Source organism: Hyla sarda, chromosome 11 (assembly GCF_029499605.1).
Source record: "Hyla sarda isolate aHylSar1 chromosome 11, aHylSar1.hap1, whole genome shotgun sequence".
NCBI classification, from domain to species: domain Eukaryota; kingdom Metazoa; phylum Chordata; class Amphibia; order Anura; family Hylidae; genus Hyla; species Hyla sarda.
In genome coordinates, this window is record NC_079199.1 from 102,851,760 (window position 1) to 102,877,368 (window position 25,609).

The 25,609-nt window shown below is 45.6% G+C and overlaps 2 protein-coding genes across 6 annotated transcripts in view; both read right to left on the reverse strand.

Moving 5' to 3' along the window:
* DISP2 (dispatched RND transporter family member 2) overlaps positions 1-17,871 on the reverse strand; it is a 32,150-nt gene extending 14,279 nt beyond the window's left edge. Inside the window, exons 1-3 of one of the 2 annotated variants that reach the window (XM_056546856.1) lie at positions 17,665-17,871; positions 2,855-3,274; positions 332-361 (exon numbers count right to left, since the gene is read on the reverse strand). In XM_056546856.1, coding sequence (XP_056402831.1) covers positions 332-361; positions 2,855-3,274; positions 17,665-17,735 — 521 coding nt within the window. In that variant the 5' untranslated portion in view covers positions 17,736-17,871. Of the gene's footprint in view, positions 1-331; positions 362-2,854; positions 3,275-3,861; positions 4,277-17,664 lie in introns of those variants that run through there. The other variant, XM_056546858.1, reaches the window with a different exon arrangement.
* A 3,623-nt stretch (positions 17,872-21,494) lies between these two features.
* Positions 21,495-25,609, reverse strand: part of LOC130295776 (hornerin-like) — a 69,684-nt gene continuing 65,569 nt past the window's right edge. For all 4 annotated transcript variants that reach the window (XM_056546874.1, XM_056546873.1, XM_056546876.1 and 1 more), the window contains 4 exons: positions 24,400-24,460; positions 24,281-24,300; positions 23,258-23,281; positions 21,495-22,688 (listed from right to left, as the gene is read on the reverse strand). In XM_056546874.1, coding sequence (XP_056402849.1) covers positions 21,627-22,688; positions 23,258-23,281; positions 24,281-24,300; positions 24,400-24,409 — 1,116 coding nt within the window. In that variant the 5' untranslated portion in view covers positions 24,410-24,460 and the 3' untranslated portion in view covers positions 21,495-21,626. The remainder of the gene's footprint in view (positions 22,689-23,257; positions 23,282-24,280; positions 24,301-24,399; positions 24,461-25,609) is intronic.

Below are 25,609 nucleotides of genomic sequence, written 5' to 3' on the forward strand. Positions count from 1 at the left end.
CAAAACTTTCAATAAATAACTTTTATTTATTGCTCCAATGCATCCTAATTTTCATGCGGGGACAGATCTGATGCACACCAATGTGTCGTCATGGTAACAGACTACGAAGTGGGTAGTCAGAGTAGTCAGAATTCTCACTCCCACGATTCGTGATAGAAAGAACTGGGGAGGAAGGGGCGGGGAGGCAGGGGGAAAGGGAGTATTAGACTGCACAGGGTTAATAGTCTGTAACCATGGAAACACATTGGACTGGCTGGGAGCTGTGTATGAAGAATATCATCAATATGGGAATTGTTTACTGTAGAGTTGTAGATGGAGGTTTCATACGTACCTTTTTGGCATCCGGAACGCTTTATCATGTCTTCAAAAAGAATGAAACACAATATTAGTATAAAGAGATTCATAAAACACACAACGAGTGAAGAGAATAGTATAAAAGCGGCAATGCACAATACAATAGACATCTAAATGATGTAATAAGTGTATAAAATCCACATACACGGGTAATACATCCATATATACAGGTAATACATCCATATATACGGGTAATACATCCACATACACGGGTAATACATCCATATATACGGGTAATACATCCACATACACGGGTAATACATCCATATATACGGGTAATACATCCACATACACGGGTAATACATCCATATATACGGGTAATACATCCACATACACGGGTAATACATCCATATATACGGGTAATACATCCACATACACGGGTAATACATCCATATATACGGGTAATACATCCATATATACGGGTAATACATCCATATATACGGGTAATACATCCATATATACAGGTAATACATCCATATATACGGGTAATACATCCACATACACGGGTAATACATCCATATATACGGGTAATACATCCACATACACGGGTAATACATCCATATATACGGGTAATACATCCACATACACGGGTAATACATCCATATATACGGGTAATACATCCACATACACGGGTAATACATCCATATATACGGGTAATACATCCATATATACGGGTAATACATCCATATATACGGGTAATACATCCATATATACAGGTAATACATCCATATATACGGGTAATACATCCACATACACGGGTAATACATCCATATATACGGGTAATACATCCACATACACGGGTAATACATCCATATATACGGGTAATACATCCACATACACGGGTAATACATCCATATATACGGGTAATACATCCATATATACGGGTAATACATTCATATATACGGGTAATACATCCATATATACGGGTAATACATCCATATATACGGGTAATACATCCACATATATGGGTAATACATCCACATACAAGTGTAATACATCCACATACAAGTATAATACATCCACATATATGGGTAATACATCCACATACAAGTGTAATACATCCACATACAAGTATAATACATCCATATACAAGGGTAAAACATCCACATACAAGTGTAATACATCCATATACAAGGGTAATACATCCACATACAAGGGTAAAACATCCACATATACGGGTAATACATCCACATACAAGGGTAATACATCCACATACAAGTGTAATACATCCATATACAAGGGTAACACATCCACATATATGGGTAATACATCCATATACAAGGGTAATACATCCACATATACGGGTAGTACATCCACATACAAGGGTAAAACATCCACATATACGGGTAATACATCCACATACAAGGGTAATACATCCACATACAAGTGTAATACATCCATATACAAGGGTAATACATCCACATATATGGGTAGTCAATCACATACAAGGGTAATACATCCACAAATACGGGTAGTCATCCACATACAAGGGTAATACATCCACATATACGGGTAGTCATCCACATACAAGGGTAATACATTCACATTCAAGTGTAGTACATCCACATACAAGGGTAATACATCCACATATACGGGTAGTACATCCATATACAAGTGTAATACATCCACATACAAGGGTAATACATCCACATATACGGGTAGTACATCCACATACAAGGGTAATACATCCACATATACGGGTAGTACATCCACATACAAGTGTAATACATCCACATACAAGGGTAATACATCCACATATACAGGTAATACATCCACATACAAGGGTAATACATCCACATATACGGGTAGTCATCCACATACAAGGGTAATACATCCACATACAAGGGTAATACATCCACATATACGGGTAATACATCCACATACAAGTGTAATACATTCACATTCAAGGGTAATACATCCACATATACGGGAAGTACATCCATATACAAGTGTAATACATTCACATTCAAGGGTAATACATCCACATATACGGGTAGTACATCCACATACAAGTGTAAAACATCCACATACAAGGGTAATACATCCACATACAAGTGTAATACATTCACATTCAAGGGTAATACATCCACATATACGGGTAGTACATCCACATACAAGTGTAATACATCCACATACAAGGGTAATACATCCACATATACGGGTAATACATCCACATACAAGGGTAATACATCCACATATACTGGTAGTCATCCACATACAAGGGTAATACATCCACATATATGGGTAGTCATCCACATACAAGGGTAATACATCCACATATACGGGTAATACATCCATATACAAGTGTAATACATTCACATTCAAGTGTAATACATCCACATACAAGGGTAATACATCCACATATACGGGTAGTACATCCACATACACGGCTAATACATCCACATACAAGGGTAATAGGGTAATACATCCACATATATTGTAAGACCCCTTTTACAGCTTGTGCATTGGGCCCGGAGGCCCCCATGTAGAATCCATTTACCTTACAGTTACTACGTGGCGTTGCAGCGGCTGTTTCACCCTCTGTTCATTGTCCCACTGCTTCCAGATACAGCCAGTGGGCGGGTGGGAGACATCCGTAGAAGTGGTAACACTGGAATGGTCCTCATGTCCCGGCAGTTGCGGCACGGTGTAGCTTAGTTTGCGCTCTTGGTGGTTGCAGTGGCAGCACTTTTGATGCTGACGTGAGTCACATCCGCGGGGGGACAGCTGCCCGTTGGATCTGCTCATCGGTGGTTGGTGGTAGTGACTGGAGGTAGACAGACGGTCTCTAACGCCAGTGGGCGATTCCTTCGGGAAGCAGTGGTGGACCTTCTGCAGTGTGGCGGTGTTTGGCGTGAGGTTACCCAGAGCTATGTTCTCTTTTTCATTCCCTTCGTAATTTTCTTCATCGATCAGGTTTCTGGGAAGTAAAACCAGAAGAATTATCAGAGAAGGACGATGTACGATCTAAAGCCAACACCAAACATACAACACACTATCTAAAAACAGCCGGGCCTGAGACCCCGTACATATTATAGGGATATTCCTTGAAAACTGGCTCCAGAAAGTTAAACAGATTTGTAAATTACTTCTATTACAAAATTCTTAATCCTACCAGTTCTTATCAGCTGTTGAAGTTGAGTTGTTATTTTCAGTCTGTCCACAGTGCTCTCTGCTGACACCCCTGTCTGTCTCAGGAACTGTCCAGAGCAGGAGAGATTTGCTATGGGGATTTGCTGCTACTCTGGACAGTTCCTGACCTGGACAGAGGTGTCAGTAGAGAGCACTGTGGTCAGACAGAACAACTCAACTTCAGCAGCTGATAAGTACTGGAAGGATTAATATTCTTTTAATCTGTTTTTTCATGGAATACCCCTTTAAATACATCTGACATGGACTCTGTACACAGCTTGTTTCTCTACAGATCCGGCGCTGTGGCACGCCATTTCCTGCAATCGCTCGACTGTCATTATCATCTCCATTAAATGAAGTAGCGGCTGTAATTACACATTTCTGGAGCTTTCTCCGATGGGGATGAAGGCTCCTCTCTGGGACGGAGCGCGGTGCTGGTTTAGCTGCTAATCCAATGACTTCCTGACTCTGCGTGATGAGACAATCTACATCTGCCGGCGATGAGGGGAATAAACAATCCCGCCCCAGTAATCTCCTCGGTGCTCTGTCCGTAATCACCGCAGCACATGACCCCGCAGCAGTTCAGAGCTATTGGACTCCTGCCATTCGTACTATTTCTCACATATGAACACAAAGAAGCGCGCTCTAAGTGCCGTCATCCAGGTGGTGGATAACATTGTTCTAGGGTGAGCACTCACCTTGTTGTGTTGTGGGCCCAACACCATCGTAGACCTCACACCAATACTGGTGCGCAAACCAAGATCAGCCAAACGTCCAACCGCAACTCAGAAGCCTTGAGGGAAACCTTAGTAGACCAGAAGATCCTCGGAAGCCTCAGCAAGTAGATGGATGTCATGGAATGGCACCATTCCGTGACGTCCATCTACTTGCCGAGGCTCCCGAGGATCATCTGGTCTCATAAGTTTCCCTGTGAGTCTGTCCTTGTAACATTTGTCCTATTAGTTCCATATGAACACAAAAAAGGGCCGTCATCCAGTTTGTAGAAAATAATGTTTTAGGGTGAGTAGTACGCACCTTGTTGAGTTGTGCTCTGGGCCCAACACCAAGGTAGACCAATACTGGTGTGCAAACCAAGCAGGAGGTCAGAATCACAAACCTTGAGGGAAACCTCAGGAGACCAGACGTTCCTTGGAAGCCTCGGCAAGTAGGTTGACGTCACGGAATGGCATTTAATTATTTGTGCTGAAGTTGCCCTCTGCATGAGGAACCCCCACCGTAAATCTATATTCCCCTTTGACCAATAGGACAAATGCCACAAGGATAGACCCATGGGGAAAACCCAAGAGACCAGAAGATCATTGGCAAGTAGATGGACTTCATGGAATGGCACCTAATTATTTTTGCCTAAGTTGCCTTCTGCATGAGGAACCCCCATCATAAATCTATATTCCCAAAAGGATAGAGCCATGGGGAAACCCCAAGGAGACCAGAATATCCTCAGCAGCCTGGGCAAGTAGATGGACGTCACGAAATGGAGCACCCGTCCATGATGTCCACCTAATTGCTGAGGCTCCCAAGTTTCCCTATGAGTCTATCCTTGTAAAATTTGTCACATATGAGCACAGAAAAAGGGTGCTCTAAGTGCCATCATCCAGGTGGTAGATAATATCGTTTCAGGGTGAGTAGTATGAGCACTCACCTTGTTGTGGGCCCAATACAACGTAGACCTCACACCAATATCGGTGCGCAAACCAAGATAAGCCAAACGTCCAACCGCAGTGATCAATATTATCGGCGATCTTCCATCTAAGACCAGAGGAGAAGACCCCGGGATGACGGCCTGAGCAGGTAAGGGGACCTCTGTCCGCCATCTTGGATGATCGGATCCCCGTGGCAGTGCTGCGTGTGATCCGATCATCCATTCAAACGACCGCAAGATGCCATGATCTGTAGTGATCACTGCATCTGAGGGGTTTACTGGCGGACATCAGCGCGATCGCTGATGTCCGCCATTACAGGGGGGTTACAACTATTTATAGCGTCAGCTATTGTTACACTGTTTGCTATGGTTAAGTGTTAGGGGAAAATGTTTTTTTAGGCTGCGCTGAGCACACGGTGGAAACATCTGGCACGAAAATGAAAATCATGCGTCAATTTCCTCTGCGGGATCCGCTGGAAAATGCATTTCCGTGTATAGAGACGGCAATGCATTTCCAAGCGGTCCTAGTGCCGGCATGTTCTGCTGGCACCTGTTGTCTACGGAATGGATTTCCGGGAGGACATTCTGCCATGTGAACATACCCTATGATGGGTTCCAATGGCACCTAATGGACCTCGTTGAGTTATAACAGGTCCGCAGGGTTCTCCCCATGGTGTCCATTGTTGGAGTGCGGTAATGTTAGTGTCGGTATACACTGCGGTCTTCAAGTTCTCGTCATTTCACAGTGCTTCATCGACTTTTCGAGTGATGGTTTATTGACTATGTTAACTATATCTTTACAATATCATATGTGCCTTAAAGGGTTACTCCGGTGGACAACTTTTTTTTTAATTTTTTTTTAAATCAGCTGGTGCCAGAAAGTTAAACAGATTTGTAAATTACTTCTATTGAAAAATCTTAAAGGGGTATTCCAGGCAAAAACTTTTTTTTATATATATCAACTGGCTCCGGAAAGTTAAACAGATTTGTAAATTACTTCTATTAAAAAATCTTAATCCTTCCAATAGTTATTAGCTTCTGAAGTTGAGTTGCTGTTTTCTGTCTAACTGCTTTCTGATGACTCACGTCCCGGGAGCTGTGCAGTTTCTATGGGGATATTTTCCCATCATGCACAGCTCCCGGGACGTGACATCATCATTGAGCAGTTAGACAGAAAACTTCAGAAGCTAATAACTATTGGAAGGATTAAGATTTTTTAATAGAAGTCATTTACAAATCTGTTTAACTTTCTGGAGCCAGTTGATATATAAGAAAAAGTTTTTGCCTGGAATACCCCTTTAATCCTTCCAGTACTTATGAGCTGCGGAATACTACAAAGGAAATTCTTTTCTTTTTGGAACACAGTGCTCTCTGCTGACATCTCTGTCCATTTTAGGAACTGTCCAGAGCAGCATATGTTTGCTCTGGGGATTTTCTCCTACTCTGGTCAGTTCCTAAAATGGACAGGGATGTCAGCAGAGAGCACTGTGCTCATGATGTCAGCAGAGAGCTCTGTGTTCCAAAAAGATAAGAATTTCCTCTGTAGTATTCAGCAGCTAATAAGTACTGGAAGGATTAAGATTTTTTAATAGAAGTAATTTACAAATCTGTTTAACTTTCTGGCACCAGTTAATTAAAAAAAAAGTTTTCTACCGGAGTACCCCTTTAAATTAATCAGGGGAGTATACAGGAGTTTACACTAGAGCCCCGCTAGGGTACTTGACCACTAGTGGGCACAATTGCTAATACAGCACATTGTGTTACTTATGTTTTTCAGTGTAAACTGTAATCCTAGCAGACCTGGGGCCTCCAGTAGGTCCATGGCTGCCAAATGAATCCCTTGACCCTTGATTGCATTGTGGGGGCCCATTGGGGGGACAGAGGGCACCCACTGAATGTGGCATCTAAATGGTTACATGACAGAGTTATCTCCTATCCCAGCTGTTGCAGGTGGGTGTCAGCCGTAATACAGCGTGGGGTTAACAGTGATAAGGTGTAGTGCAGTGGTCTCCAAATGGTGGACCTCCAGCTGTTGCAAAACTACAACTCCCAGCATGCCCGGACAGCCAACGGCTGTCCGGGCATGCTGGGAGTTGTAGTTTTGCAACATCCAGCCGGACTCTAAAGTGGTACTCCGGAGGAAATAAAATGTTTACATATCAACTGGCGCCAGAAAGTTAAACAGATTTGTAAATTACTTCTATATACCAATCTTAAATCCTTCCAGTACTTATCAGCTGCTGTATGCTCCAGAAGAAGTTGTGTAATTCTTTTCTGTCTGACCACAGTGCTCTCTGCTGACATCTCTGTCCATGTCAGGAACTGTCCAGAGCAGGAGAGGTTTGCTATATGGATTTGCTTCTACTCTGGACAGTTCCTGACACGGACAGAGGTGTCAGCAGAGAGCACTGTGCTCAGACAGGAAAGAACTACACAACGTCCTGTGGAGCATACAGCAGCTGATAAGTACTGGAAGGATGAAGATTTTTATGTAGAAGTAATTTACGAATCTGTTTAACTTTCTGGTACCAGTTTATTTGAAAACACTTGTATGCCACTTGTTTGCCTCCGGAGTACCCCTTTAAGCCCAGTTGTTGTTCCGCCCACTGGACAGACACATAGAACATAACGTTCTGATCGCACAGGCTGGCACTAGGGAGACGCAGTGAATTTTCGGAGTCCTTCTGTAACGCCAGAAGTTGTTTATCATCGGCTTTATATCAAGCAAAGACTCTTTGAACGTTTTGGATGAGATATTAAAACCTCCCGACCGCAGATAGATTGCCTGGCAGTCGCTCCCCGATTTGGCTCGTGTGCCGGGATCCGCTCAAAAACTGTAATTAAGATCTGATTCTTCCTCTGCGGGCGGATAAAAATAACTCAGAGGGAAAATCTTCAGACCCCATTTAGATATTTAACCCCTTAACAACCGCTGTATAGTGTTTATATGGAGGTCGCTCAGGGGGCTGTCTAAATCAGTGGTCTACTGCCAGGAGCGACTGGGGAAGACAGGGAGAGTGAACCCTAAAAACACTCTCCCTGCCTACTTACCCATCCATCCTAACCGATGGATCGACAACTGGGTGCCGGTCCCTCCCTGAGCTAAAGTGCAGTGGCATAAAAACAGATAATAATGCACGAGCCAGAAACATTACAGGAACATAGAACACTATAAATACTGGACTCAGATAACTAACATAAACAGATAAAGTTAAGAGGACACAGATAAGTGAGTAAGCACGGAGGACACTATAGACCAGTGGTCTTCAACCCTAGGATCTCCAGATGTTGCAAAACTACAACTCCCAGCATGCCCGGACAGCCGTTGGCTGTCCGGGCATGCTGGGAGTTGTAGTTTTGCAACATCTGGAGGTCCGCAGGTTGAAGATCACAGCTATAGACCAATGGTAAAGCTCGGAGGAAACACTAATTCAGTGATCATGAACTCTATGATAAGTACATGTACTAACAAATAGGGATCGACCGATATCGTTTTTTTAGGGCCGATACGATAATCGGTGGAGGTTAGGGCCGATAGCCGATAACTTATACAGATATTCTAGTATAAGTTATCGGCTATTTATCCCCCCGCGACACCGCTGCAGATCATTGATTTAAAGCGGGCGCTTTAAATCAATGCACTGCAGTGGCTTTTGCGGTGCCATAGACCGCCGCCGCCACCACCCGCTTCTCTCCCCCTACCTGTCAGGGTGGTCCGGGCCATCCTTCCTTCCTGTAGTGTCCGGCGGCATTCCGGGTGGAGGGTGAACCGGTCCGGGCTGTCCTTCTTCTCCGGGGGGCTCCGGCCTAGTAAAGCAGCATAGACGCTGCTGCGCAGTGACGCCCGTGCGCAGCGACGCACCTGACGTCACGGCATAGCGGCGTCTATGCAGCGTACTAGGCTGGAGCCTGCCCGGAGTGGAGAAGAGCACACCCGGAGAAGAAGGACAGCCCGGACCGGTTCACCCTCCACCCGGAATGCCGCCGGACACTACAGGAAGGATGGATGGCCCGGACCACCCCCATTACGGGCAAAAATCCATACCGGTATACCGCCCAGCACTACGGTGGGGGGTGCAACGCTGTGTACATGTACAAGACTGAGCTGGAGTTATCTAGACACACACGCACTGGCACTGCCATTGGGTGAAAGGATAAAAGCTTTAACTATTCCCTAGCCAGGAAACAACAAACTGTTCAGACACAACCTAAATCCAATGGCCGTGTCTGAACGTAACCAAGACAGACATTACATCTACGTCTCCTACATGCACAAGTTGAGTTCTCCTCCCTCGCTAATGACCGTGGCATCAAAAGGGTTAAGCAGTCAGAGACCAACTATATTGTTCTGTGGTCAGTGCCCTGATTCCCAAAGACATCAGTAAGATAGGGATTGTGGGGCCCACTCATTCTTCTATATGGATGTAGAAGGACACCTGTGCAGGTACTGCTTTATGAAGGTGGCCATACATATAAGGAGGTTTGTTTGGCAGACAGCTATCTTGTCTTCCATGCTGCTGCAGCTACTAAGGGTTAACTTCATTTTTGGAGTTGTAGTTGTGCAACAGCTAGCGGCACTCTCGAGTATGTTTTATATCTCACCCCCAGAGTTGTATTCACAGCTTACACCGCTTAGTACTGCTCTATAATGTCTTCCATGCTGCTGCAGCTTCTAAAGGGTTACTACATTCTTGGAGTTCTAGTTGGGCAACAGCTAGCGGCACTCTCTAGTAAGTCCTATATCTCACCCCCAAAGCTGGATTCCCAGCTTACACCGCTTAGTACTGCTCTATAATGTCTTCCATGCTGCTGCAGCTTCTAAAGGTTTACTAAATTCTTGGAGTTGGAGTTGTGCAACAACTAGCGGCACTCTCTAGCAAGTCCTACATCTCACCCCCAAAGCTGGATTCACAGCTTACTCTGCTCATAATGCTCTATAATGTTTTCTATGCTGCTGCAGCTTCTGAGGGTTTACTTAATTCTGGGAGTTTTCAGTAGTGCAACAGCTGGAGGCACTTTGGTTGGGAAACACTGTAACAGATCAATGTAATAGATCAGTTATGTGGAAACACTGATCTATTAGGCCACCGACTCCTCGGGATACACTGGCAACCAATCACCCGGGTGGGTGGGCCGCAAAAACTGTTAAATAGGGCCCGGCTCCCTCATACGTAAATGTTCATTATAGGTCGGGAAGGGGTTAAAAATAGTAATACATGACAAAAAAAAAAAAAAAAAACATTCGCCATATTTGTAATGACCCACAGAATAAAGTCATTTTTACCCCAGAGCCGTAAAGATAAATTAAATCATGAAATGTCAGAACTGTTTTGGGTTCATGCATTTTATTGTAATATAATGTACGACGTCTCCTTCAAAAAATAAAGGGTGCCATTAGAAAGTAAAAAAATTTGTCAAAAAATTCGCTAAAAAATTCGCTAAAAAATTCGCAAAAAAAATTAATACATTTTTTAATTCGCCTCATGCGGCCCTGTTGCAAAACTACAACTCCCAGCATGCCCGGACAGCCGTTGGCTGTCCGGGCATGCTGGGAGTTGTAGTTTTGCAACAGCTGGAGGCACCCAAGGCCTGATGCTACCCAATCATCACCTTCCAGCAGAGTTGTGTTTGTGGCGCAGTCCTAATACGTGACCTCTGGACTGTGGGGACGGAGGCCGAGTAAACATTAAACCATCCACAGATTTCACCGGAAACACTTAAAACCTCCATAAAAAACAACCAGAGAGGAAATATAGGAAGAGATAAGGGGAAGACGACAGATCGCAGCCCCTGGAAACGAACGACGGGGAAGGAGAAATGTCCTATGTAAAGAGCCGTATACACTGGCCAAGTCAGATCTATACACAGTGACGTCTATACACTGAAGGGAGGAGAGGCAGCCATTCCTACAATAGATAGCCGGCTGAATGTATCTCATATAACTACATCATGAAGGGTTAATAAAGGGGTACTCCAGTATCAGTAAAATGTAATTAAAGGTGTGTTCCAGGAAAAACTTTATATATATATATATATATATATATATGTAAATATATGTATAGAGATATAGATATATCAACTGGTGCCAGAAAGTTAAACAGATTTGTAAATTACTTCTATTAAAAAATCTTAATCCTTCCTGTACTTATAAGCTGCTGAAGTTGAGTTGTTCTTTTCTGTCTGACAACCGTGCTCTCTGTTGACACCTCTGTCTGTCTCGGGAACTGCACAGAGTAGAAGAGGTTTGCTATGGGGATTTACTTCTACTCTGGACAGTTCCCGAGACAAGTGTCATCAGAGAGCCTCTTAGACAGAAAACAACAACTCAACCTCAGCAGCTCATAAGTACTGAAAGGATTAAGATTTTTTTTAATAGAAGTCATTTACAAATCTGTTTAACTTTCTGGAGCCAGTTGAAAAAGTTTTTTCCTAGATAACCCCTTTAAAGGACAACTGCAGTGGTATGACACTTATCCCCTATCCACAGGATAGGGGATAAGTGTTTGATTGCGGGGGGGTCCGACCCTGGGACCCCCGGAGATCTCCCTAACGAGGGTGCGTAGCGTTGACCTAGAGGTCGACGGTGACGCCCCGTCTCCTCCCCGTCCCCATACAGTTCTATTGGGGGAGGCACGAACGCTGCCTCCCACCTCTCCCAAAGAGATGTATGGAGGAGGCGTGCCGGCTACAACGTCATGCTGCGGCCAGCACGCCCCCTGCACGGGACAGCCCCGGCCCCGTACAGGAGATCACAGGGGGTGCCAGCGGTCGGACCCCCCGCGATCAAACACTTATCCCCTATCCTGTGGATAGGGGATAAGTGTTAATCACGCTGCAGATGTCCTTTAAATGAGAAAATAATCAACCCAGATATATCACTTACTTATATAGTGTTATGACAAATTGTACTGGCTTCAGCATGTTTTTCCTTCAATTACCCCAGACAGGAAGTTGTGTAGTTCTCTTATTGTCACTGTGGTGTTATCGCCGCAGCTTCCCGGCTCCTCCCTTTTTACTCACAGGAAGTTGTGCAGTTCTCTTATTTTTATTGTGGAGTTGTCTCATCAGCTTCTCCTATTCTCTTGACAGGAAGTTGTTTAGTCCTCTCGTTACAGTGTGGTGTTGTCTCAGCAGCTACCCGACTCCTCTCCTCCTGTTCTCCTGACAGGAAGTTGTGTAGTCCTCTTATTGTCAGTGTGCTGTTTTCCCTTCCCTCTCTCCCAACAGGAAGTTGTGTTGACTTCTCATTGTCAGTATGTTGCCTCAGCAGCTCCCTCTCTCCTGACAGGAAGTTGTGTAGCCCTCTCACTGTCAGTGTGGCATTTTCCCTCTCTCTCAACTGACAGGAAGTTGCATTGTCTTCTCATTGTCAGTGTGTTGTCTCAGCAACTGCCTTTCTTCTGATGTGAAGTTGTGTAGCCCTCTAATTGTCAGTGTAGTGTTGTCTCAGCAGCTCCCCGGCTCCTCCCTCTCTCCCAAGACAATGCATCACCCTTTGCTGTCTCAGGAGGCATTGCTGGATTTTATCTCTCACCTCGAGCCCTAAAGTCAATACCTCTGATTGCATGAGCAATCCCCATAGCAAACCTTTCCTGCAAACAGTTCCTTACACAGACAGAGGTGGCAGCAGAGAGCACTGTGGTCAGACTGGAAAGAACTCCACAACTTCCTGTGCAGCATACAGCAGCTGATAAGTACTGGAAGGGTTAAGATTTTTTAATAGAAGTAATTTACAAATCTGTATAACTTTCTGGCACCAGTTGATTCGAAAACAAAGAGTACCCCTTCAATGCCACTTTATACCCTAAAAGCAAGAGTATTCCCTTATATATCACAAACCCAACCCACTAAATGGATACAAGACCCCAAAAAAAGAACAAAAGGGAAAAAAAAAAAAAGACGGAATCAAATAAAAAAAGTAGAAAAGAAATAATAATAAAAAATACTTCTCCCCTAGTTGATGCCTGAAGCCCCTGCTATTGGCCTTATAAGAGCCGCATACATTCCTAATATATAATGTTATGTATCCCACACGGTAAACATCATAGACAAAACAAAAAAGCATAAAAAAAACACAATATTTCAGACAACAACAAAAATTGAGAAAAAATTGATCAGAAAGTACGATTTACTCCCAAATGGTGTTATTAAAAACAACAGATTACGGCGCAAAAATAAAGCCTCCACATAGTGTCATAAATGGAAAAAAAATCAAAAAGTCATAATATTAGAATAGTTTTTGGTTTAGTAAACTGTTACCTAACAAACAAACATAATACAAAACATAACAGAAAAAAACTGTATAAATTTGGCATCTCAGTAATAAATAATAACAAAGTAAAAATTCTAGGGTATATAGGGGGAGATTTATCAAAACCTGTCCAGAGGAAAAGTTGCCCATAGCAACCAATCAGATCGCTTCTTTCATTTTTTTTTTTAAAAAGGCCTGTGGAAAATGAAAGTAGTGATCGTATTGGTTGCTATGGGCAACTCGGCAACTTTTCCTCAGGTTTTGATAAATCTCCCCAGCACCATAAAATAACCCCAAATAGGGCAGAATTGCATTTTTTTCTCATCGGTCCTTTCATTCCTCACAGGCCTTTTCAAAAATGAAAGCAGCGATCTGATTGGTTGCTATGGGCACCTGGTCAGCTTTCTCTCCACACAGATGTTGATTAATCTCCCTCCCCCATATGTATTATGAGATGGAAAGATGAAGGAGCTTATGAAGCGTTCGGGCTGTCAGGACATGATGGGAGTTGTAGTTATACAAGAGGCCCAGGTAGGGAAACTAATGTATTATCTGATACATAACAGATATCGGAGATGGAAACATGGAGGTACTAGTGATGTATTATCTATACAGGAGAGGACGCGGGACGTAAGGGACATAAATGGGTGATCACAAGGCAGGGTGCAGAATGGAGAAAAGGGGGCACAGGGCAGTGCACGGGAGAAGGCACAGGGCAGGATACAAAAGTGGGAACAGGACAAGACACAGGACAAGACACAGGACAGGACTGAACACAGGACAGGACACAAGACAGGGCGGAGGACAAGACACAGGACAGGACACAGGACTGAACACAGGACAGGACACAGGACAAGACACAGGACAAGACACAGGACAGGGCAGAGGACAGGAAACAGGACTGAACACAGGACAGGGCACAGGACTGAACACAGGACAGGACACAGGACAGGGCGGAGGACAAGACACAGGACAGGACACAGGACTGAACACAGGACAGGGCACAGGACAGGACACAGGACAAGACACAGGACAGGACTGAACACAGGACAGGACACAGGACAGGGCGGAGGACAAGACACAGGACAGGACACAGGACTGAACACAGGACAGGACACAGGACAAGACACAGGACAAGACACAGGACAGGGCAGAGGACAGGAAACAGGACTGAACACAGGACAGGGCACAGGACTGAACACAGGACAGGACACAGGACAGGGCGGAGGACAAGACACAGGACAGGACACAGGACTGAACACAGGACAGGGCACAGGACAGGACACAGGACAAGACACAGGACAGGGCGGAGGACAAGACACAGGACAGGACACAGGACTGAACATAGGACAGGGCACAGGACAGGACGCAGGACAAGACACAGGACAGGGCAGAGGACAGGAAACAGGACAGAACACAGGACAGGGCACAGGACTGAACACAGGACAGGGCACAGGACTGAACACAGGACAGGGCACAGGACTGAACACAGGACAGGGCACAGGACAGGGCACAGGGAAGGGAAAAGGACAGGACACAGGACAGGACACAGGACTGAAAACAGGACAGAGCACAGGACAGGGAAAAGGACAGGACAGAGCACAGGACTGAACACAGGACTGAACACAGGGCAGGGCACAGGACAGGACACAGGACAAGACACAATACAGGGCACAGAAGAGGACACAGGATAGGACACATGACAGGGCAAAGGGCAGGACACAGGACAGGACCAGGGGAGGGCACAGGACTGAATAGGATACTGAATAGGACACAGGGTAGGGCACAGGACAGGGCACAGGGTAGAGCACAGAACAGAGCAAAGGAGAGGGCACAGGGCAAGACACAGGACAGGGCACAGGACAAGACACAGGACAGGGCACCGGACAAGACACAGGACAGAGCACAGGATAGGGAAAAGGACAGGACAGAGCACAGGACAGGGCACAGGACAGGGCACAGGACGGGACACAGGACAGGGCACAGGACAGGGCACAGGACAGGACACAGGACAGGACACAGGACAGGGCACAGGACAGAGCACAGGACAGGACAGGGCACAGGGCAGAACATAGGACAGGGCACAGGACACAGGAAAGGGCACAGGACAGAGCACAGGACAGGACACAGGACAGGGCAGAACATAGGACAGGGCACAGGACAGGGCACAGGACAGAACAGGACACAGGACAGCGCAGAACATATAACAGGGCACAGGACAGGACACAGGACAGAGCACAGGACAGGACACAGGACAGAACATAGGACAGGGCACAGGACAGGGCACAGGACGGGACACAGGACAGGACACAGGACAGGGCACTGGACAGGACACAGGACAGGGCACAGGACAGGGCACAGGACAGAGCACAGGACAGGACACAGGACAGGGCACAGGGCAGAACATAGGACAGGGCACAGGACACAGGACAGGGCACAGGACAGAGCACATGACAGGACACAGGACAGGGCAGAACATAGGACATGGCACAGGACAGGACACAGGACAGAACAGGACACAGGACAGCGCAGAACATATAACAGGGCACAGGACAGGCACAGGACAGAGCACAGGACAGGACACAGGACAGAACATAGGACAGGGCACAGGACAGGGCACAGGACGGGACACAGGACAGGACACAGGACAGGGCACAGGACGGGACACAGGACAGGACACAGGACAGGACACAGGACAGAACAGGACACAGGACAGCGCAGAACATATAACAGGGCACAGGACAGGACACAGGACAGAGCACAGGACAGGACACAAGACAGAACATAGGACAGGGCACAGGACAGAGCACAGGACAGGACACAAGACAGAACATAGGACAGGACACAGGACAGAACATAGGACAGGGCACAGGACAGAACTGGACACAGGACAGGACAGAACATATAACAGAGCACAGGACAGGACAGGACACAGGACAGAGCACAGGACAGGACACAAGACAGAACATAGGACAGGGCACAGGACAGAGCACAGGACAGGACACAAGACAGAACATAGGACAGGGCACAGGACAGAGCACAGGACAGGACACAAGACAGAACATAGGACAGGACACAGGACAGAGCACAGGACAGGACACAAGACAGAACATAGGACAGGGCACAGGACAGGACACAGGACAGGGCACTGGACGGACACAGGACAGAACATAGGACAGGGCACAGGACAGAACTGGACACAGGACAGGACAGAACATATAACAGAGCACAGGACAGGACAGGACACAGGACAGAGCACAGGACAGGACACAAGACAGAACATAGGACAGGGCACAGGACAGAGCACAGGACAGGACACAAGACAGAACATAGGACAGGGCACAGGACAGAGCACAGGACAGGACACAAGACAGAACATAGGACAGGACACAGGACAGAGCACAGGACAGGACACAAGACAGAACATAGGACAGGGCACAGGACAGGACACAGGACAGGACACAGGACAGGGCACTGGACAGGACACAGGACAGCGCAGAACATATAACAGAGCACAGGACAGGACACAGGACAGAACATAGGACAGGGCACAGGACAGGGCACAGGACGGGACACAGGACAGGACACAGGACAGGGCACTGGACAGGACACAGGACAGGGCACAGGACAGGGCACAGGACAGAACAGGACACATTACAGGGCACAGGACAGGGCAGAACATAGGACAGGGCACAGGACAGGGCACAGGACAGGACACAGGACAGAACATAGGACAGGGCACAGGACAGGACACAGGACAGAACATAGGACAGGGCACAGGACAGAACTGGACACAGGACAGGACAGAACATATAACAGAGCACAGGACAGGACACAGGACAGAGCACAGGACAGGACATAGGACAGAACATAGGACAGGGCACAGGACAGGGCACAGGACAGGACACAGGACAGGACATAGGACAGAACATAGGACAGGGCACAGGACAGGGCACAGGACAGGACACAGGACAGGACATAGGACAGAACATAGGACAGGGCACAAAGCATATACAAAGGGTCAGGGTGACATGGAGCTTTATTGGAGGGGTAGGGGGCACTGATGCAGGTATGGTAGGGGGCACTGATGCAGGTATGGTAGGGGGCACTGATGCAGGTATGGTAGGGGGCACTGATGCAGGTATGGTAGGGGGCACTGATGCAGGTATGGTAGGGGGCACTGATGCAGGTATGAGGAGGAAGCAAGGAGACACATCACACCCTGCAGATGGAGGAGAGAGCACAATGATGGGGGAATGGATTCTACCTGGGTTCCTCCCTGTGGCTGTCACTGCTGCTTCCTGCAGGCTCCTCATCCTGGCAATGGCGTCTGTCCATATTGTTCCCAGACAGGTTCACATCCAAGGCTGTATACACTGAGATGGGCAGGTGATCAGCAGCCCCCTACCCCCAGTGATCAGCAGGATGCCCCCATGAGATCAGCAGCCCCCTACCCCCAGTGATCAGCAGGATGCCCCCATGAGATCAGCAGCCCCCTACCCCCAGTGATCAGCAGGATGCCCCCATGAGATCAGCAGCCCCCTACCCCCAGTGATCAGCAGGATGCCCCCATGAGATCAGCAGCCCCCTACCCCCAGTGATCAGCAGGATGCCCCCATGAGATCAGCAGCCCCCTACCCCCAGTGATCAGCAGGATGCCCCCATGAGATCAGCAGCCCCCTACCCCCAGTGATCAGCAGGATGCCCCCATTAGATCACCCTCACGCTGCCCCCTCTCCTGACTAATCCACAGGATAATGGGGCTGGCGCTGTCCAGAGCATCTGTAGTGCTGACTGCTGCTGAGATCTGCCCGATGTGCTGTGTGCTGCCCCCGACTGAGGAGGAGGAGGAGGAGAGGAGGAGGAGGAGGAGAGGAGGAGGAGGAGGAGAGGAGGAGGAGGAGGGAAGCAGCTGCAGGAAGACCCTCTGCTAACCTCAGAGACAGGGCTACAGCCTATAGGACAGGGGGAGGCTGCTGATGGACAGGAAGGTCACCCCAATACCAGAGGAGACCCGGGAGACATTATTATTATTATACCGAGGGAGGAAACGTCTCCTGTATCCAGTGAGGAGGGATATTTATAGACAATGGGGAGATTTATAAAACCCGTCCAGAGGAAAAGTTGCTGAGTTGCCCATAGCAACCAATCAGATCGCTGCTTTCATTTTGCAGAGGCCCTTTTAATAATGAAAGAAGCGATCTGATTGGTAGTGATGAGCGGCATTGGCCATATTCGAATTTGTGATATTTTGCGAATATATAGATGAATATTCGTTTTATATTCGCGAATTTCGCATATTTGTTATATTCGCATATTTGTGTATTCGAGGAAGAAAACAGTGGGGGGGGGGGGGGGGGCAGCTTTCCTATTGGTTGCTAGGGATGTTGTTGATAACCTCTGACAAGTGTATTTGCATCATTCTAATTGGTCCACAAGTGAAAAGATGGAATATGCGGAAAAAAGTGAATATTCGTAATTTCGAATATATAGCGAATATATTCACAATATTCACGAATTTGAGATATTTGAGATAAAAATTTGAAATGCGAATATTCGCGCCAAACACTACTGATTGGTTGCTATGGACAACTCAGCAACTTTTCCTCTGGACGGGTTTTGATAAATCCCCCCCCCCCCCAGTGTATAATATATATGTGCAATAGATCATCAGCTGTACATGGACTCTGCTTATCTATTATATATCTCATATCTATTATCTATCTATCTATCTATCTCATATCTATCTATCTATCTATCTCATATCTATCTATCTATCTATCTATCTCATATCTATCTACCTCATATCTATCTATCTATCTCATATCTATCTATCTATCTATCTATCTCATATCTATCTATCTATCTCATATCTATCTATCTATCTATCTATCTCATATCTATCTATCTATCTATCTCATATCTATCTCATATCTATCTATCTCATATCTATCTATCTATCTATCTATCTATCTCATATCTATCTATCTCATATCTATCTCATATCTATCTATCTCATATCTATCTATCTATCTATCTATCTATCTCATATCTATCTATCTCATATCTATCTCATATCTATCTATCTATCTATCTCATATCTATTATCTATCTATCTATCTATCTCATATCTATCTATCTATCTATCTCATATCTATCTATCTATCTCATATCTATCTATCTATCTATCTCATATCTATCTATCTATCTATCTATCTCATATCTATCTACCTCATATCTATCTATCTCTCTCATATCTATCTATCTATCTATCTCATATCTATCTATCTATCTATCTCATATCTATCTCATATCTATCTATCTCATATCTATCTATCTATCTATCTATCTCATATCTATCTATCTCATATCTATCTCATATCTATCTATCTATCTCATATCTATCTATCTCATATCTATCTATCTCATATCTATCTATCTATCTCATATCTATCTATCTATCTCATATCTCTCTATCCATCTATCTATCTATCTATCTCATATCTATCTCATATCTATCTATCTATCTCATATCTATCTCATATCTATCTATCTCATATCTATCTCATATCTATCTATCTATCTATCTATCTCATATCTATCTCATATCTATCTATCTCATATCTATCTATCTCATATCTATCTATCTCATATCTATCTATCTAAATTGCAATAGAAACAGCACATCCAAAAATATATGGCAAGAAGAGAAAAGGGGTGCACGCATCTTCCGAACCTCGGCCCACTGGTTCTTCAATCCACAGAAAAAATGCCGGCAGCACACCACAGCTTGTATCAAAAAGGAAAGTAAGTTTATTCCATGATGTGATAGAGACTACGTTTCTCCAGCCTCACGCTGGCTTTCTCAAGTTTCTATTACAATTTTTGATACAAGCTGTGGTGTGCTGCCTGCATTTTTTCAATCTATCTATCTATCTATCTCATATCTATCTACATATCCAAAATACATGCAGCACACCACCGGATTCAATACAAAGTGAGGACGTTTATTCCATGATATATTACAGACAACGTTTCACCAGCCTCACGCTGGCTTTTTCAAGTGACAGGTGAGTGATAAGTGCACAGCGTGAGGCTGGTGAAACGTTGTCTGTAATATATCATGGAATAAACGTCCTCACTTTGTATTGAATCCGGTGGTGTGCTGCATCTATTTTGGATATGTGGATGAAGGAGCTAGCTGTCACGCCCCCTCCCATAGGCTTGTATTGAGGGAGCGGAGCGTGACATCACACGGGGACGGGGCCGTGATGTCACAATGCTCCGACCCCGTGATCGCCAGTGTGACATCACACTCCGCCCCTCAATGCAAGCCTATGGGAGTGGGTGTGACAACTGTCACGCCCCCTCCCATAGGCTTGCATTGAGGGGGCGGAGCGTGACATCACACGGGGGCGGGGCCGTGACGTCACAATGCTCTGGCCCCGTGATCGCCAGTGTGACGTCACGCTCCTCCTCCCTTAATGCAAGCCTATGGGAGGGGGCGTGACAGATGCCACGCCCCCTCCCATAGGCTTGCATTGAGGGGGCGGAGCGTGACGTCACATGGGTGTGGAGCTGTGACATCACAATGCTCCAGCCCCATGATCACCAGTCATCAGACCCGGAGCGAACATGCTCAGGGGACTAATTGTAACATGGTGCTGCGTGCAAGATCACGGAGGTCCCCAGCGCGGGACCCCCGCGATCAGGCATCTTATCCCCTATCCTTTGGATAGGAGATAAGATGTCTTAGCGCCGGAGTACCCCTTTAAATCTACCAATGATAGAGATACCAGTAGGAAAGTGGAGGAGGTTGTACACTTCAGATTATAATGCGAGGAGGGAGAAAAAGCATCCAAGTCTTCAGGGAGGGCAGATCACATAGGCTATTTAGTATCAAAGTGAAGATAAAGAGAAGAGCACAGCTGTGAAATGTACAAGAGAGAGAGAAGGAAGACTCACACAATCCTCACCATCAGTGTCTGTCAGCACAAGAGAGGAAGAAAGAAGCACATTGCATGAAGTTTTTGGACGCACGATCTGATTAAATAATATTATCCCATACAGAAATAAAGACATCGACAACCATAGATGTTTAGTTGCTGTAATCACAATAGAATTTTATTATTATGCTTTGGAAACAGATACATTTCAGAAGATAAAGGAACGGGAGGTATCATTGGGTATATATAGGTATTCAGAGATATCGGACTCTTTAGCACAAGTCTAGTGCTTATCTTTTCCTTGACTAAAGTAGGAAGAGGATGAAGTAGAGGATGTGGTAGAAGACTGTCCACTACCTCCAGTTTGGCTGCTGCCCCCTTGGATCTGTATTCCACTGGTTGTATCCTTTCCTTGAAGATATCCACTTCCCTGCTGGCTACTACCCTGACTCTGTCCTTGTTGAGATCCACTTCCCTGCTGGCTACTACCCTGGCTCTGTCCTTGATGGTGTGAACTACCCTGCTGGCTACTTCCTTGACTTTGTCCTTGAGATCCACTGCCCTGCTGGCTACTGCCCTGACTTTGTCCTTGCTGATATGTGCCTCCCTGCTGGCTGACGCTCACACTTTGTCCTTGAGTTGCACTTCCTTGCTGGCTACTGTTCTGGCTACTGGTTTGGCTACTGCCCTGCTGGCTACCGCTCTGACTACGTCCTTGATATGTAGCTCCCTGCTGGCCACTGCTCTGGCTACTGCCCTGCTGACTGCTGCTCTGACTTTGTTGAGATCCACTACCTTGCTGGCTACCCCCTTGGTATCCCACACCCTGTGGGCCGATACCTTGATTCTTTCCCTGCTGGAATCCACCAGCCTGCTGGGCACTGCTCTGATTTTGTCCTTGCTGGGATCCACTGGTTTGACCACTGGTCTGGCCTTGGGAATAGCTGCCCTGGTTCTGTTGACCACTGGTCTGACCTTGGGAATAGCTTCCTTGGTTCTGTTGACCACCGGTCTGGCTTTGGGAAGAACTGCCCTGGTTCTGTTGACCACTGGTCTTATCTTGGGAATAGCTGCCTTGGTTCTGTTGACCACTAGTCTGGCTTTGGGAAGCACTGCCTTGGTTCTGTTGACCACTGGTCTGGCTTTGGGAAGCACTGCCTTGGTTCTGTTGACCACTGGTCTGGCTTTGGGAATAGCTGCCTTGGTTCTGTTGACCACTGGTCTGGCTTTGGGAAGAACTGCCTTGGTTCTGTTGACCACCGGTCAGGCTTTGGGAAGAACTGCCTTGGTTCTGTCGTCCACTGGTCTGGGAAGAGCTTCCTTGGCTTCCTGAACTCCATGAGTTCTGAAAAAAGAGGCAGACATTTAGAGAACGTGCAATGTGGAATCAAAGTTGACTCTCCGTCTAGGAGATACAAGACTATCATAAAGTACTGATATAACAAACTAACATTCCTCCATTAAAGGAGATATCCAGTGGTGAAAAACGTATCCCCTATCCTTATCAGATCGCGGGGGGGTCCGACCGCTGGGGCCAGCCACGATCTCCTGTACGGGGCCCCGACAGCCCGCGGGAAGGGGGGATGTTGACCACCGCACGAAGCGGCGGCTGACACATCCCCTCAATACAACTCTATGGCAGAGTCGGAGTACTGCCTTTGGCAATCTCCGGCTCTGCCATAGGGTTGTATTGAGGGGGCGTGTTGGCCGCCGCTTCGTGCGGTGGTCAACACCCGCTATCTGGTCAGTGAGCCTGGCCCTCATACAGAGAGCCCCATCGGTCGGACCCCCGCGATCAGAAACTTATCCCCTATCCTTAGTATGAAGATACGTTTTTCACCACTGGACTACCCCTTTAAACAAACAGTACGCAGCCTCAGGTCATACTAATAGTTAATATGAAGTCTCACTTACTGAGCTCTGGTTGCTGCTGGAGGGCTGTAAGAAACGAGATATTAAGATGAAATGAAAGATTGGACTCATTGTTACATTCAAACCCACTATATCATAACTGTATCAATATTGTATGCATCTGCATTTGCTGGTTTATGCTGTATAGCGCCCTCCTTGGGTAGGGACTGCACCTGGTATTCTGATTCAGCTCCGAGGTACTCCGGTGGAAAACATTTCTTTTTAAATCAACTGGTGCCAGAAAGTTATACAGATCTGTAAATTACTTCCATTTAAAAAATCTTAATCCTTCCAGTACTTATCAGCTGCTGTGTGGTCTACAGGAAGTTGAGTGGTTCTTTCCAGTCTGACCACAGTGCTCTCCGCTGACACCTCTGTCCATGTCAGGAACTGTTCAGAGCAGGAGCAAATCCCCATAGCAAACCTATCCTGCTCCGGACAGTTCCTGACACACGGACAGCAGTGTGAGCAGAGAACACTGTGGTCAGACTGGAAAGAGCTACACAACTTCCTCTGGAGCATACAGCAGCTGATAAGTAATGGAAGGATTAAGATTTTTTAATAGAAGTCATTTACAAATCTGTATAAGCTTCTAGCACCAGTTGATTTGTAAACATTTCCTCCGGAGAACCCTTTTAGTGTCCGTCTGGATGTTGCAAAACTACAACTCCCAGCATGCCCGGACAGCCGTTGGCTGTCCGGGCATGCTGGGAGTTGTAGTTTTGCAACAGCTGGACAGTTCCTGACATGGACAGAGGTGTCAGCAGAGAGCATTGTGGTCAGGCAGAAAGGAAATTCAAAAAGAACAGAACTTCCTGTGGGGCATAAAGCAGCTGATAAGTACTGGAAGGATTAAAAATTTTTAATAGAACTAATTTACAAATCTGTTTAACTTTCTGACACCAGTTGATTTAAAAAAATAAAAAATAATAATGTTTTCCAGTGGAGTACCCCTTTTACCCATTAGCACATAGCACATTTCAAAGACTAATCTTGTCCCCATATAAGTTCAAAATCTTATCTCACCTTCTTGGAGGGGTTTGGTGCTGAAAAAGAATAATAAAAGAGTCAATATACAGACTAAAGCCACCATTTACAGCATATAGTTCGTCCTATGTGGATTAGGATCCCTTTATGGACCTTACCTCCTTCCATTTCTGTGGTTGGGGGTTTGTAGGTTCCTAAAAAGGATGGGCTGAAGAAAAGCTGTTGAGAAATGAAAAAAAAAAAGGGTTAAATATTATGCAAAAGTCATTAACCTTATAATACTATTATCAGTGGTGCGTAAATCTGTTTAGAATACATCAGGATGTAAAACCTATTCTTTTATCATCTAGACAACTTGACCCTTTTGCTGGGTATTGATTGATTACTTTTCGGCTCACTTTAAAGTGAGCCATTGTGAGTGTGCCTGGCCAGATTTAGGTAGTATTAAAGGGGTTATCCAGGAAAAAACTTTTATATATATATATATATATATATATATATATATATATATCAACTGGCTCCAGAAAGTAAAAGAGATTTGTAAAAGATTTCTATTAAAAATTTTTTATCCTTTCAGTACGTATGAGCTGCTGAAGTTGAGTTGTTCTTTTCTGTGCTCTCTGATGACCAGAGTAGAAGCAAATCTCCATAGCAAACCTCTTCTACTCTGTGAAGTTCCCGAGACAAGCAGAGATGTCAGCAGAGAGCACTGTTGCCAGACAGAAAAGAACAACTCAACTTCAGCAGCTGATAATTATTGGAAGGATTAATATTTTTAATAGGAGTGATTTACAAATCTGTTTAACATTCTGGAGCCAGTTGATATTAACAAAAAAGTATTTTCCTGGAATACTCCTTTAACCCACCAGTTTTGGCAGGACCGGCTGATCATCTAATGCATATGATGGCCACCTGACTCCCCGATTGCTGATATTGTGGGAGAAAAGCGTTGGGTATTCTGGACTTCAACTTGCCATATCCTTTTGTTTTCAGGGTATTCTGTTAAAGGTGTCTGGCAGCAGCTTTCTATCTATCCAGAATATATGCGTTTTTGATTAAATATATAGGTTCGGAAGGGATTGTAGAAAACATGCTATAGTAAATCCAATAATTTTGGCTTTAATGTTGGCTGTCCGGGCATGCTGGGAGTTGTAGTTTTGCAACAGCTGGACAGTTCTTGACATGCAACAGCTGGACAGTTCTTGACATGCAACAGCTGGACAGTTCCTGACATGGACAGAGGTGTCAGCAGAGAGTACTATGGTCAGACAGAAAGAAAATTCCAAAAGAAAAGAACTTCCTGTGGAGCATACAGCAGCTGATAAGTACTGGAAGGATTAAGATTTTTAAAAAGAAGTAATTTAATAA